This window comes from Cajanus cajan, chromosome 10 (assembly GCF_000230855.2).
Source record: "Cajanus cajan strain Asha chromosome 10, NIPB_CcT2T_4, whole genome shotgun sequence".
NCBI classification, from domain to species: Eukaryota; Viridiplantae; Streptophyta; class Magnoliopsida; order Fabales; family Fabaceae; genus Cajanus; species Cajanus cajan.
The window spans coordinates 49181774-49197595 of record NC_138526.1 but is presented as its reverse complement, the minus strand read 5'-3'; the positions used below and the strand labels follow the sequence as shown (position 1 = coordinate 49197595).

The following is a 15822-nucleotide window of genomic DNA, read 5'->3' as shown; positions in this document are numbered from 1 at the left end:
TATATAACCCTTTAATATACATATAGTGAATTAAAAAATATCATATAATAATAGAGTTAAGATGATAGTTTCAAGTTTTATAAAGAGGAAAAAAATTATTTTTTTTATAAAGATCTAAATCAAAATATACTCATTTTATATAAATTAAAAATATATTAAAATTTAATATTATTATCGATAATATAAAAAAATTGTCTCGGTGTGACATGGCCACAACTTCTAAATAGACCCTCACGCTTTGAAGCCTCAAACGCCAAAATTAGTTACTGTTTAGAATAAATTGGAGTAGTAAAACCCATGTATTTATTCAAAGGTCACTAAAAAAAGGCAATTAGAAAAATTAATGCAGATGATAACCACAGCAATAATAATTACTCCGCTAACACTTGTGTTTTTATTAATAGTTAAATACTTAAATTTATTTTCATAAAAATAGTTTTTTTTACACCAATTCATAAAAAGAATAGTTAAATTTATTTATAATATTAAAATTTATTATTCATAAAATTTTGATAAATTCTGGTCTCTTGCGTAGAAGGTAAGGCTCCAAGTGAGAATAAAATGGAAGCAAGTAGTTGGTTTATGAGCTTGAGAATGAAAGCTAAGGAGAAACAGTGAGAAAGAAAAGCACGGTGAGTGGTGAGATTTGAAACTTGAAAGTGTGCAGATTGCATTGTAGCTATGGCGACGAAGCTTCCTGAGATCGCCATTCTTGGAGCTGGTATCTTCGTGAAGACTCAGTACCTTCCCAGACTCTCCGAGATCTCTCATCTCTTCACTCTCAAAGCCATTTGGAGCCGCACTCAGGTCTCATTCTCATCCAAAACGCTGTTAGTGTTTCTTTTCGCTCTTGTCTTGTTCCATTCTCGTTATCCTTTTCCCGCGCAGGAATCCGCTACTTCTGCCGTAGAGGTTGCTCGCAAACACTTTCCCGGAGTGGACTGTAAATGGGGAGATAACGGTCTTCATGACATCATCCAAGACGGATCAATTGATGCTGTTGCCGTCGTTTTGGCTGGACAAAATCAGGTTTCTTATTTCTCTCCTTTCCTCTATTCATTAGCTTCAATTTAAATAAAAATAATCATAATGCCATCTACTTGCATATATTGCCTGTTATATTATGGAGTTTTAGCTCAATTGGTTGACCAGAGTGCGTGAGTTATCATTCGTACCAAGGGGAAATGTTATTTGTCAATCCACACTTTACAAGCTTCTTACCGGTTAGTATCTGATAAGAATTTATAAAGCCTTCACAACCCTCATTTTACAAGTTACAAGTTGGTTTTATAGGACGAGTTCTCCAAATCTAAAATGGTATCAAAACTTATTCTAGATCCATTATCTGGTCACATACTATTTTATCCATCCACGCAACAATCCCAATAGTCTTGGCTACATATATATTGGAAAAAACATTAGTCCCATATTGACTAGAGATAGTCGACTGATATGAGCTTTTAAAGTTTAGGCACTTCTCGTCTTACGAGTTGTTTTTATAGGGATGAGTTTGTCTTTGAATGTTATAAACAAATTATTTGTCAGTCAAGTTCAATTGGAATTAGAAGGGTTTTTCTTCTTGAATTCTTCAGAATTGGCGATTTCTGTGCAGTATTTTATTTTTAAGAGCAATCAATTGTTGCAGGTTGACATCTCACTGAGAATGCTAAGGGCTGGTAAACATGTCCTTCAAGGTAATGATTTTTTTAGATGTAATGTGTTCATGGTTGGTTTGCCAGATATTGCCTTTCTTATGCGGGGCAGTTTAATTGAGTTGGTGAGGAACTTACCTGGCTACTTGACATCATGCCAGTAAACTGATGTTTGATACTCACTTATTTTGGCTTTAATCTTTTGTGCCATTGACTAAATTTTCTGCTTGTTTTTGGATATATTATATGCGTTGGGCCGTTGGCTGCCTAATTTGGCGGATATAAAGAGAAACCTGCGGCATCTTGTAAGTAGTGTGTTTTGTTATAGCAATTATATACTTCTATCTCTATGTAGATGAGCATTTTACGTGGACCTATCTTGGTCCTCTTTTATTGTTATCATTATTATTCTTCATAGTGTGTATGCAAAATCTATTTTATTCCCTGTAAAAAAATATTGACCAAGTCATAAGAGCATTGTTTCACATGATTCTAGGAGAACTAGACCTCAGTTTCTTCATCTTCACATGTTGATATTACTTTACAATCTATCTTCTAAGATTGTATTAAGGTAATGAAGAAGAATTTGGATGTAAGACATGTTGAAAGTAAATTTCTTCAGTGCAATAATACTGAAATCAAACCGAAACTGTGTTGCATTTAGAAACTCCTGAGGACCTCCACACTTTCTAATGCTAATTGTTTCATTTACCTTTGGAAATATGATAGGTTCAATTCAAAGCCTAAATTAAGATGCTATTGTTTTACTGATGAACCAGTACTGACTAAGAATGCAAAGAATTGTCTCATGACTGTCATCTAGTTCATTCAAGTCTTGCTGCGGCTGGGTTAGGGTTTTCATAGAAAAGAGTAAGGTAAAAAAGAAAATTTAGAAAAGAAGAAAGGTGGAGGGTAATATGGCTGCTTACTTGATGTGATACTCATCTATTTGTAAGTGACAATCATGAGTCAAGTACCAAGTTATACACAAGCTGGAGTACAAAATTTCACCAGGGGTGTTGTTGACTATCCCATGATTCCCATTTCAATTGTGTTATAGAATTCTGTTAGGACCCAATGATACTTTTGATAATGACTTGGAAAAATAACGTTCTCTCTATTACATTGATAGCTTCTATAATCGGTGTTCCATGTATATCCCCTTCTAATTGTCAGTTACCTTATCATGCTGGTCCTATAAAATTTGTTGATCATATTGTTATCATGTCTTGTATAAACAATATTTTAATATGCTTTTCTAAAATTTTAAACTATTAGCTTAATTATATATCAATATAATAATGCAGGTACAAGTGAATTGGAAACTGCATTATCTAGCTACAAATCTATTTCTGCTGATGCTCCTGGTCAATTGATTTGGTCTGTGGCCGAAAATTATCGATTTGAGCCTGGCTTAGTAGAGGTATTTGTTTATTTGAGATCTTGATCTATGAATCCAACTTTGCAGTCACATAAGTTTTTTGGCAGTGCAAGAAACTAATTGCTGGCATTGGGAAAATGATGAGTGTCCATGTTATTATTGAAGGATCAATGAACAGTTCAAACCCCTACTTTTCAAGCTCTTGGAGGCGCAATTTCACTGTATGTGCTTTGTGATTAAGTTGCACAATCTTTGTCTATTTAAATTCAAGAGAGCATTTGTCATACAACTTATGCTTTTGGATCGCTTCAATGAACTCTACCATTTTGGCCTAAAAACTAAAAGAACTCTACTATTTAATATAATATTGAAGAATATGTGATATCTTAATATCACAAACTCTACGATAATAATGAATAAGAATGAGGTTTTAATTTTATTCACTCACTCCCAATTTCAAGTTTGAATTATTTATATTACACGACCAATGGAGTAGTGAGACATTCTAACCCATTTTTAATAAGGTTCATTTCAGTTTCATGTATTTTCTTTTCTGAGGCTATATTTGATAGCTAAACTATTGCAAATTCTGAAAAATTTTCAATAACTCATGTTATTAGCATAACACTTTATGCCTTTTTTATCGTAATAAATCCTTTTTTGGTTCCTTATGTGAAGTTATCCTTTTTTCTTTTTGGCAGGGAGGTTTCATTCTTGATATGGGTGTGCATTTCATTGCAGGGTTAAGAATGGTAATCTTAAAGATTTTTTGTATAATTCACAAACTACTTTGTTTATTATCTCATGCCTTTCTGGTATTTCTAGTGAAATTTATAGTGCAGATAATCTCCTTTGATTATTTCTCTTATCAAACTGATACTCTTGGCATCATAATTTGAAGTTATGAACTAGTCGTATAAAAAATACACTTGATTATTGAAAAGTTATTGCTTGTATGATATTTTGACATGCTTATTGTTTCACACTCAACACTACTGAGTGCATAAATTGTGGAAGATAACTGAAAATGACTCTCAAATGGTAAAGTTGCTTGTGATTCTAAAAGTTCCCTTTCAACTTATTTCTCTGTTAGAAATCCTAGAAAAGGGGCTTTTATGCTTGACTTCTATACAATGATGGTCTTTTGGTCTTAACCTTTTCTATGGCAGCTTGTTGGGTGTGAGGTGGTTTCCGTTTCAGCTATGACATCTCATGTGGATTTGACCTTACCTCCCCCAGATAATATATCATCTGTCTTGTAAGCCTCTATTTCTTGGAGTTAAGTTTACAATACATGACTGGAAAGTGGAAATCTAAGATTAATTTTGATATGTTTTGCCCTAGTCATTTGGAGAATGGATGTTCAGGAGTGTTTGTAATGGTTGTCTCCTCCAGATCACCCAAGGCATGTGGTCAACGATCATTCATCTTACAAATACACATATGCTCAACTCATGCCAGGCAGTAGATGTGCTTATTATTCGTGTATTTATTCTCTTAAGCTTTAACTCATAACGTTTAATACATTATAGACCTTGTGGCGAGTTGTTGGCTTGAATGGAACCGTACAAGTTGAGCGTGGATTCCAAGGACAACATGGTTACCTGGTATATACTGTAGTTTCAGTTACTGGTTTTCACAAATAATATCTTAGGTGGGATCTGAGCATTGCTTCAATATCACCCAAGTTGCAAAGTATTTTAACAAAAGCACTGTCAGCTATCTTTCATTTTTTCTCACCTAAAATGCCCGCATTTGTTTTTTGTTTTATGATGCCATATAGGTTACGTTACATGGTGCCGATGGACAAACCAAAAGCTCCTTCTTCCCATTCAGTGGAGTAACAGAAGAACTAAAAGCTTTTATTAATGATGTATCTGAAAACACCCTCAAGGTAATCGAGTACAAAATGCTTCCTCCTTCTCATATTTGAATTCCAAAACAAATTCCTCTCGTTGATTTATCATGTTTCCTTCTTTCCCTCAATTGTATGTCCAAACATTCATGGAACCGTAAATTCAAACAACTTCATGCACATAAAATAAAAATAAATAAATTAAAAACAATCTAAACAAGGTGCTATTCTCTAGTCTAATTTATTCCCTTCTAGCTGAAGGGGAGTCAATTTGAGGCTGAGTCCCGCCTCTCTTTTGTCGAGGGTGCAAGAGATGTTGCTGTCTTAGAGGCAATGCTTGAATCTGGAGCAAGGAAAGGTGAGCTAGTTAATGTGAAAAAATTTTGAGGTAATGGCAACATTATTCAGTGTCTTCCGATAATCACTGTATTGGTCTTGAATATTGAGTCGAGCAAGGCAGTTAAGTATAGATGAATAAGCTGATCAATGTCATTGGATGAAGTTTTAGGATTTGTATAAGTTTATTAAAATTGTTGCTGCTATGCTCTTGAACCCGAAACTTTTAATAACTTGAGGCGGAATATTTGAAATACTACTAATATTTGCCACTTTTATTGAAACACCTTAGGACACTCATAAGCCGGATCCATTATTTTAATATACCATGTAATATTAATACTGTGAGAAATATGGTGCTCTCATATTTCGTTTTCAACCATGAAATGTATATCATCTCAGCTAGAACTTCAAAAATATAATTAATGATTGCCCATGTAGTAGCTCAAGTGATATTATATATGCTCTCGAGCACCTAAGAATTTCTATAATTATGGTGCACTTCGTGGACTGGATTGTGTAGTTAGAAGGGAAGCTTAGCTAAACTGACAGTTATATAATGTATGATTTATTTAAATTTTGGCATATGTAAGAATGTCGTGTGGTTCATGATCATAAAGGATGCATAAAGGATGTACTGTATTCTCTAGAGTACTCGAGATATATATGGTCGTTCTGCATATGTAGGAGAGTTTATATGTACGGTCGTTCTGCATAAAGGATGTACTGTATTCAACCGAATAGGAAACATTTCATTCAGAAAATTCTCTCTATTCTCGAGCAATTCCATTCAAACTTTTTTGGTTCTTAAAAGGATAAGCTAAATCAAACTTTTTCTGTTTTCTGTCTGATAAAAAAAAAAATCTTAAAATACAAGTTACTTAATTATTATAAAAGGAAAAAAAGGTATTTTTTAAAAGGCTTAGTGAAAAAAAAAGAAGGAAAAATAACTAACTTCTCTTATGTTTCTTTCCCTGCATTCTGCTCTTTTTTCCTTGCTTGCAACTATCTTCCTATTCTTTCTTTCTCTTGGGGTGTATCAAGTGAGAACAATTCTCATTTTAATAACGTGAGAACTGTAAGTTTTGATCATATAATAGTTACACTAGGATGGCAACGGGGCGGGGTAGGTACGGGTTTTATGATACCCGTCCCGTCCCCGCGAGTTAAATCCATCCCCGTCCCCGTCCCCGTACCCGCCGGGTATGTGATTTTCATTCCCATCCCCGTCCCCGTCGGGTATCGGGTATACTCGTACCCGTCAATTTTTTTATTTTTTATTTTTTGTAAAAAAAATAATATTTTTAAATTATTTTTTTATTATATTATAATTATAATTAAGTTATTTTTCTATCTCATATTATAATAAATAATCACACATAAAAAATATTAATTTTTTTTAATATAATTAAATTAAAAGTGAGTATTAAATTAAAAATGGAAACGGGGACGGGTACGGGTACGGGACGGGTAAGTACATATCTGTACCCGTACCCGTACCCGGTCAAACCGGGTATTCTCCGTCAAAGTCGGGACGAGTTCGGGTATTACCGCGGGTACGGGTATATTTGCCATCCCTAAGTTACACGACTGCTTAAAAAGGTCATGTATGCCATTTTATATTTATTACTTATTTTGTTAATTAATTTTAACAAATGCTATTAATTTAATTAATTAATTTAGAGTAGTGTTATATGTTTAAAAAAATTATATAATAATTCGTACAATATCATTTTTGTTTATTTCTTCTCATTATTTTATTTATTATGGATAGATAGACAGAATATTTTTATATAAATTATTGCACAATTTTTATAGTATATGTAGCATTATTTAAGAAAGAATGATAAATAAAAAATGGGAATGTGAAGTTGATGAAGAAAACTTCATTATAACATGGGAAGAGTGAAATCAATTACTCTTTTGTGTTCTTTTTAATAAAATTTAATTAATTAATTCATTATGATTAAAAAAAATAGCTAATCAAGTTAATAATATTTTTTTAAAAAAAAATATCTCTAACATTAATGAAATATTATTTATTTATTTTTTAAAAATATTTTTATTATTTCATTCTTTTAATTACTCATCATTAATAATTTTTTTCTTTAATTTCTATTGAAAATATGAAGAATCCAACTAAACTTTCCAAACTGCACTTCATATATTGTAAAAATAAACTCACAAAGTGACTAAAATATCAATGTATTTCATTACTGTTTATTAAATTAAAAAAATACTCATAATTACGGGTATGTTTTTTTTATGAGAAATGTATGAGACATTATTTGATTGTTATTTATTTTTATTAATTATATTGAATATTGATTGTTATATATATAAAAAAGTAGTAAATAAGACTTCTAAATTAATTTTTATAAAAGGGACGGAAAGAATTATCACCTTGAGCTGAAGCATAAGAATACATACACGTGTGTGGTTAAGTCCTAAATAGACTACTAAGGTAAATATTATTATAAATATTATAATATTGTATTTTAGATAAGTTTGTAACTTTCTTAATAGTTATTTTAATAATGATATTTACAATAATTGTATTGATTCATAATATATACTTTTTTCGTTTAAATTGTTTTTAGTGTTTATAATTATAGTTTTTTTTGGTCCTATATAATTATTTTTTAAAATAGTCAATGTAAGCTTTACCTTTTTTTTATTCTTATTATATTATTTCAGCCTTTATAATATATATATATATATATATATATATATATATTCTATAATATTTTATTCTTTTTGAGTTGATTTTTTGAAAAAATAATAAGAACTAAGCAAAATATTCACATATTAGAAGATAAAAAGAAAATAATAGTATATTATAAAGACAAATGAAATTATAAAAATCATAATATTTTTTACAAATAAAAATAAAAATCAATATATTACATAAAAAGGATTTAGGTAAATCTTTTACAAAAATACATGATAATTAACTTTTTAAAATAAAAATCGTTAGTACGGTCCAAACATAATGATCACCTGTAAATAAAACTGAATCTGTCGTGTGGGAGCAATGATTTAGGTGTTTGTCGACTTGTCTTTTCAAAACACGCATTCTATACTCTTTTCACTTTTCAGAGAAGGTTCATGCATTATTAGACATCATCACCTTCTACTTCTTCCACCTAAAAAACATACTAAAAGACATCATCACCTTGTCCTCATCCTATTTCGCGATAAAATTTCAAAATTTTAAATATAATTTTGTTTCTCGTAAAAATTATTATTTAAATTATTTTTCTTTGTAAACTAACTAAAATGATTTATGAAATACACTCTCATGTCGCTTTTTAGTCAAACACTAAATCCTTTCCTAAATTTTTGTGTATCAATGGGAATAAAATTCCAAAGTTGGCCACTCACTTTTAATCTTAATATATTTTTTCTGCAACTATCTTTTCCAAAAACCTCTTAAAAATGAATATTTCATGTCTCTTTCCTCTGCTAATAAAAAATCATAGAAGTAGAAAAACACAATTAACTCTTCAAAATATAAGCACATTTCAATAAATACGAACGATGAATTACGTGCTTAATTTTTCAGCAGTGAATTTTCGCAATTATTGTTTAGACATAAGCTACATAATATAAGATTTTGTTTAAATCATACTTTCGAAAATAAACAAGAAAAATTAAAGACGCACTCGATCGTCCTTTGTACATTTTTTTTTGCAATTTTTAGTTTCATAACTATAAAAGATTGGTTCACCATACGTTGAAAAATAAGAAAGAAATCAACGAACCTCAAAAAAAAAAAAAAAAAGAAAGAAAGAAAGAAATGACTCCGAAATCAAACTCACTAGTCAAACGTGGAAATAGTCGAGAAACATGTGGGGATGTGAAATACAAAAACAAACACGATTGGTGTCTCTTAACTTATTCAAAATTTAAATTCTAATTTAATATAGAATAAACTATATTAAGAAAAGTATTTATAGAAGAATAAAAATGTAATTTAATCAAATATTTTAAATATAATTAAAAAATATATTTGAGCGTACAATTGTACTAGAAATATAATTACTTTGTTATTCTTTTCTCCTTTTACCTTACTATTATTGTTGGACCACACTTTATAGGACAACAACCCCACCAACAATTCCAATGCAAATGTCCCCCCTTTACCATTTGGTAAAAAGATCGAAAGAAAGAAAGACTATATTAAAAAATTTGCTTTGATTATTAGTTCCAAGATATAAAAGTTAGTTAAAGGTTAAAGATACGTGTGTTTGAAGGTATAATAGTGTATTTTTAGGAATTATAATCTCAAGAATTATATATGGCTCGAATTTTATTTTAAAAATAAAATTTACTTAGATAGAAATGAAAAAAATAAAAATAAAAAAGGAAATTTGAAAGAATGAAATAAGTGTTATGACTATTTAATGATGATTGTCCATTATTATTTACATTTCACTTTAATATTATTATTTTATTTGTAACCATTTATATTTATAAATAAATTCTTTTGTTAGAAACAATAAGGACAATTACTTATGGTAAAAAATAACTTTTATTTTGGCGGAAGTATATGTTAATTTACCTTTCATAGTGGGAATAAAATTAAGAGAAATATGAACGTTATGGATGAATTAAATTCGTTACTTTTTGTAAAATATTTAAACGGAACCAGATTTAGTATTTTGTTTTTAAAGCAGATGTAGCATTTTTAAAGTCGCATATTCATTCGTTAAATTGCAATTCAAGTATATGGAACCAAAGACAAGACAACTAACTAACAAGCTTTATTATAATTAGATAGTTTTTTTTTACAGCAACATAATTAGATAGTTGAAGTTCTTTAATTAGGAGTTCGATTCTTAACTACATATATGAAAATTTTGTAGGAAAAAAAAATCACTTTAGTAATATATATGTCTTAAAATAAATTAATATTAAATTATTGATTGTGGATGTCTATTGTGTAAAAACCAGAAAAGACAATTGAATATATAAATATTCAATTATAAAAACCTAAGTTAAATAAAATTTTAAATAATTATTTTCACAATAATTCTTAAAATTGATTTTAAATATCTAAAAAAATACCAAGTTTTTATTATAAAATACTTATTATATTATAAGTACACATCTTAATAAAATTTATCTAAGAGAAAAAAAATGGATATACACTAATAGTTCAATATAGCCTGTCTTTGTCATCTATCATAAATATATTATATAATAAATTTATTAACTTTTATAATAATTATCTTAAAAATTATATAAATACTTTTTTAATTAGCTGGTGGTGAATTATTTTACTAAATTTTAATTCAATAAGTTAAATTACCACGTGTCAACTTTCAACTTCCATTATAATCAACTCTTCCGCTACTTTTATCAAAGCACATTTTCGTTAACAAATCAGTTAATCACATTCCCTTAACCTGAAACAAAAAGAGCCACAAAATATCAAATTCCTCGAACGTGTGCCTCGGGTTTAATTCTACCATGTTCCCCTAAACTGAAGATCATATTTACTTTAGCACAAGCTGTTATAGGAATAAGCACCATTATTTAAATGGAAAGCTATATACATTGATATTTTCTGCCAAAAGAGTTATATTATCAAGGTTAATTTCTATGTATTGTGGTGTAATTATTATTTTTTTACAGTAACCAACAAAAATTATTATTATTATTATTATGATTTTCAAAATAGTTTTTATAAACAACAACAAACACATACACCACACATAATTATTTATAATTGAATGATAGTATGATTTTTTTCATCACATTAATGATTTTTTTCTCATTTTTTTATCTCTATTAAAAAAATTTACTATAAAGATAATTTCTCCCAGACAAAAGGAAGAGACAAGAGTTGCAGAAGGTAGTTTGCTGTGCTGATATATAGTTCCTTTTATGTGTGAGAATTAATGCATTATAGAGAATCAGTTTTCAACCGATCACACGTTTTTCTTATTTCGTTTCATGTTAATTTCACAGATTCACTACGTAGTTCCTTTTGTGTTGGTCTTTTGTGCACCAAGAAGAACTTAGGAAGATAGCTGCACCTAGCAGCAGTGACGTTTGAGGTCAGTAATGTATCTTCTATATATGTTGCGTGTGCGCGTGCATGAGCTTCAAAGAACACCAAACATTTACCAAAAATATTTGGTTTGAGTTGTTGTGGTAGTTGAAGAAACACTACTAATACACAAAACCTGCTACATGAAAAAGAATCCATATAAACCAAAAAAATGCAACACGCTCAACTTTTGCCTTTTCCTTGTGCCATGTTTATTTGGATGAAATGTTTCTCTTGAGAAAATCTGTATACAGTAGTAAAACACAAGTTCTGAATTGATGGTTCTTTAAACGCAGCAGCAGCAGGTGCATTTCTTCTTTTAAGGCTCACTCTTCGTAAATATTTAGTCGAGTCTGTTTTAATGTAAAATTGAAGTGCTTCTGAGAGCTTCTCAACTGAAAATAATGTTTTTGTTCAGTAAAAAAAGCTCTTAAAACTGCTTCTAAACGTATCCAAAAAGACTTTGAGCTTTCTTCATCTGAAGTGTTCTTTTACTTACAAAATGAGAATTCATGCAGGTTAATTGGTGAGTGTAGTGTCTAAGAGAGGAAGATGCATAAGCCAGCAGAGGCATTTGAGTTTGCTCTCAAGGAGACCTCACCCAACATAGGGGCAGGTTCTGTCATGAGGGACAAGCTATCCTGCACCTATGATCTGGTTGAACAGATGCAGTACCTCTATGTTAGAGTGGTGAAAGCAAAGGATTTACCAGGGAAGGATGTTACTGGTGGTGTGGATCCCTATGTTGAAGTGAAGCTTGGAAACTATAAGGGCCTCACCAAGCACTTTGAGAAAAAGTCCAACCCTCAGTGGAATCAGGTTTTTGCCTTCTCCAAAGAGAGGATTCAAGCTTCTGTTTTGGAGGTGGTGGTGAAAGATAAGGATGTTGTTGTGGATGACTTTGTGGGGGGAGTGATGTTTGATCTCAATGAAATCCCAAAACGTGTGCCCCCAGATAGCCCTTTGGCTCCACAATGGTACAGGTTGGAAGATAGGAGAGGTGACAAGGCCAAGGGAGAGTTAATGTTGGCAGTTTGGATGGGGACTCAAGCAGATGAGGCATTTCCTGATGCATGGCATTCTGATGCAGCAACTGTTGGTCCTGAGGCTGTTGCAAACATAAGATCAAAGGTTTACCTTTCACCTAAGCTTTGGTATGTCAGGGTCAATGTTATTGAAGCTCAGGATTTGGTGCCAAGTGACAAAAGCCGGTATCCTGAAGTTTTTGTGAAGGCTAATCTGGGGGTTCAGTTTTTAAGAACTAGAATATCTCAAATTAAGACCATAAATCCTATGTGGAATGAGGACTTGATGTTTGTTGCTGCTGAGCCATTTGAGGACCCCTTGGTTCTGACTGCAGAAGACCGGGTTGGGCCAAACAAGGATGAAATCCTGGGGAGGTGTGTGATTCCTTTGCACATTGTGCAAAGGAGGTTGGACCATAAGCCTGTGAACACAAAGTGGTTTAACCTTGAAAAGCATGTGGTTGTTGAAGGGGAGAAGAAGAAAGAGAGTAAGTTCTCAAGCAGGATACATTTGAGGATTTGCTTGGAAGGTGGCTACCATGTGTTGGATGAATCAACTCATTATAGTAGTGATCTTAGGCCAACTGCAAAGCAGCTTTGGAAGCCTAGCATTGGAATTCTGGAAGTTGGGATAATAAGCGCACAAGGGCTAATGCCAATGAAAACAAGAGATGGTAGAGGAACCACAGATGCTTATTGTGTTGCTAAATATGGACAAAAGTGGATCAGGACTAGGACAATCGTAGATAGTCTTGCTCCAAGGTGGAATGAGCAATACATTTGGGAGGTTTTTGATCCATGCACTGTTATCACAATAGGGGTCTTTGATAATGGTCATTTACACGGGGGAGACAAATCAGGTGGATCAAAGGATTCAAGAATAGGGAAGGTGAGAATTAGGCTATCCACTCTTGAAGCTGATAGGGTATACACACATTCTTACCCTCTTTTGGTATTGCACAATTCAGGTGTGAAGAAAATGGGAGAAGTGCAATTGGCTGTAAGGTTCACAAGCTTATCTTTGATAAACATGTTGTGTATGTATTCACAGCCCTTGTTGCCAAAGATGCACTACATCCATCCTCTATCTGTGATTCAGCTGGACAGTCTTAGGCATCAAGCTATTCAGATTGTGTCAATGAGGTTGAATAGGGCTGAACCACCCTTGAGGAAAGAGGTAGTGGAATACATGCTAGATGTGGATTCACACATGTGGAGTATGAGAAGGAGCAAAGCCAATTTCTTCAGAATAACCAAAGTTCTAGGAGGGTTGGTAGCCCTTGGAAGGTGGTTTGATCAGATATGCAATTGGAAAAACCCTCTCACATCCATACTCATTCATATCCTTTTCATAATATTGGTTCTTTATCCAGAGCTAATACTTCCCACAATTTTCCTTTACCTTTTTCTGATTGGAATTTGGAACTTCAGATGGAGGCCTAGACACCCTCCTCATATGGACACTAGACTATCACATGCTGATGCTGCTCATCATGATGAACTAGATGAAGAGTTTGACACATTTCCAACCTCAAAATCATCAGACATTGTTAGGATGAGGTATGATCGTTTGAGAAGCATTGCAGGGAAGGTGCAAACTGTTGTAGGTGACCTTGCCACTCAAGGAGAAAGGTTCCACAATCTGCTAAGCTGGAGAGACACAAGAGCTACCACACTCTTTGTGATATTCTGTTTCATTGCTGCACTAGTTCTCTATGTTACTCCTTTCCAAGTTGTGTCCCTTCTCATTGGCTTCTATGTCCTAAGGCACCCCAGATTCCGCCAGAAACATCCTTCAGTACCATTCAACTACTTCAAGAGGTTGCCTGCTAGAGTAGATAGCATATTGTAAACATAATTGCCTTGATCAGATATTTTCAAGCCAGGGAAGAACAATTGTGCAACTTGCCCCATCATCAAAATGGCTAAGATAATATGTCAAGTTTGTCCATATAAACTGTAAGTGTATAATTTCATGTCACTGCTATTATGCCTGTCTAATGTGAATTATGAATGGTTTAGCTAGATTTTCCTTGTAACCCTGTGATGTTTTCAGTGTGCCAAACTAGTCATTATTATTTTCAGTGATTTCAAGTATAGTTGATGTTACTAATGGACTGTCTCATTCTATTGGAGCCAGAGCCATCATAGTTGATTATAAGCCCTGCAACAAATCTTTCCTTCATCCCCAAAAAACAAACAAGCATTTAAACTGAACAATACTTCTAAGAGATAAATAAAAGGATAACACTTCCTTGCAGTGTCATAGGAATTGTTAGTGTTGTTCTTCGATCAGAATTAAAGTTTTATTGCACTAATATGTATACATCAAATGTCATCGCATATTATTAAGGTGAGTTGAAACTCTAACTCCGATGGAAGAATCATGCCAATAACAACCATGATATTGTCTCTAAGTTTTGTTTGAAATAGAATGCAATATTGAATGAAAGAGTTTGTTTAATGACAAATGTAACCATTCTTTGCTTCAGAATTAGAAACCATGGCTTGATGTACGCGTTGCCTCTGCCCTGCCAATTGGCAAAACACCAAATAATACGAGTTCCATAATTTTGTAATTGTTATTAAGAATTGCTCAAAGTATGAAAATTTATCTTTATTGTAGAAATGTCATTTTCATAAAAAAGGTTACTGTTTGTCAATGAACTTTTCATAGTGCATCTAATTAATTTTGGCTTATGGCTGCAGCGATGTTTGACCGAGACTAGACTGTAGTACTGCACTAAACCAGGCATTAACCCCATAATTAGCATCACATTCATAATCACCATTTAGTTGACTTGTTAATATGTTTTCAGAAAGTCATTTTCATTACCACTGCAAAAGGAAAAAAAAATGATATCAATTTTTTTAAAACTTATTTATTGATAATTTATTTGTGCAAATTGATTGGACAATTGCATGCCAATCAATACAATTTTTCTTACAAAATGTTTGGAAAAACATAACAATATTCAAGTGCCAATCTGTAATATATATATATATATATATATATATATACATCTGTGGGACATATTCCATCTCATCTATTTTTATTTTTATCAAGAGTGATCGATCACAAGAAAGGAGTCATTTGAGGAAATTTTAAATTTGAACCCATAAAAATGGCTCAGTTGGGTTGATTAGTATTTGTTCAATTTGTGGCTGTCAAACTAGTCAACTCAAGCTATCTATAAAATGAGTCATTATATTTAAATGTTTAAAAAGCAAAAATAAAAAAAGAGAGAGAAATTGAAAAAAAGAAATTAAAAAAATATATTTTATCTAAAAATTTCAATCTAAAAAAAGAATAAATAAAATTAAAGATTAAAGTTCATAAACATTAAGTATTTTTATATATTAATATAGGCGGGTGAGGTGTTAAATGTTTTAAAACTTATACCTTATTCGATTATCCGAATCCATACATTATTAAAACAATTCAGGCCATCAACCTAATTCATTCTGGTTTTTATTTTTAGCACGAAATTAAAGTTAGTCAACTTGGTCAGAAG

The 15822-nt window shown here is 31.8% G+C and overlaps 2 protein-coding genes across 4 annotated transcripts; both read left to right on the top strand.

Moving 5' to 3' along the window:
* Positions 1–536: 536 nt before the first annotated feature.
* LOC109806546 (NAD(P)-binding Rossmann-fold superfamily protein) lies at positions 537–5508 on the top strand. 2 transcript variants are annotated; one of them, XM_020368987.3, is made up of 12 exons: positions 537–807; positions 889–1029; positions 1646–1694; positions 1940–1957; positions 2960–3075; positions 3141–3254; positions 3735–3785; positions 4203–4291; positions 4378–4438; positions 4566–4640; positions 4817–4927; positions 5150–5508. In XM_020368987.3, exons 1-12 carry the CDS (start codon positions 682–684, stop codon positions 5273–5275), a joined length of 1077 nt encoding a protein of 358 aa, XP_020224576.1. In that variant the 5' UTR covers positions 537–681; the 3' UTR covers positions 5276–5508. The 2 variants fall into 2 exon arrangements, with proteins under 2 accessions (XP_020224576.1, XP_020224575.1); XM_020368986.3 differs by having other exon boundaries at positions 538–807; positions 5144–5508.
* Positions 5509–10889: 5381 nt separating this feature from the next.
* On the top strand, positions 10890–15161 carry LOC109805517 (Calcium-dependent lipid-binding (CaLB domain) plant phosphoribosyltransferase family protein). 2 transcript variants are annotated; one of them, XM_020367604.3, is made up of 2 exons: positions 10890–11289; positions 11801–15161. In XM_020367604.3, exon 2 carries the CDS (start codon positions 11835–11837, stop codon positions 14157–14159), a length of 2325 nt encoding a protein of 774 aa, XP_020223193.1. In that variant the 5' UTR covers positions 10890–11289; positions 11801–11834; the 3' UTR covers positions 14160–15161. The 2 variants fall into 2 exon arrangements, with proteins under 2 accessions (XP_020223193.1, XP_020223194.1); XM_020367605.3 differs by lacking the exon at positions 10890–11289 and adding an exon at positions 11311–11587.
* The last annotated feature ends 661 nt before the right edge of the window (positions 15162–15822 follow it).

What these genes read in the sequence shown, in the direction of transcription:
- LOC109806546 (XM_020368986.3), top strand. Translation starts at nt 682, where the DNA reads ATGGCGACGAAGCTTCCTGAGATCGCCATTCTTGGAGCTGGTATCTTC. An exon ending in TCATTGCAGGGTTAAGAATG is followed by an intron (nt 3,786 to 4,202) that starts GTAATCTTAAAG and finishes TTTCTATGGCAG; the next exon opens with CTTGTTGGGTGTGAGGTGGT. An exon ending in TATCTGAAAACACCCTCAAG is followed by an intron (nt 4,928 to 5,143) that starts GTAATCGAGTAC and finishes ATTCCCTTCTAG; the next exon opens with CTGAAGGGGAGTCAATTTGA.
- LOC109805517 (XM_020367604.3), top strand. Translation starts at nt 11,835, where the DNA reads ATGCATAAGCCAGCAGAGGCATTTGAGTTTGCTCTCAAGGAGACCTCA.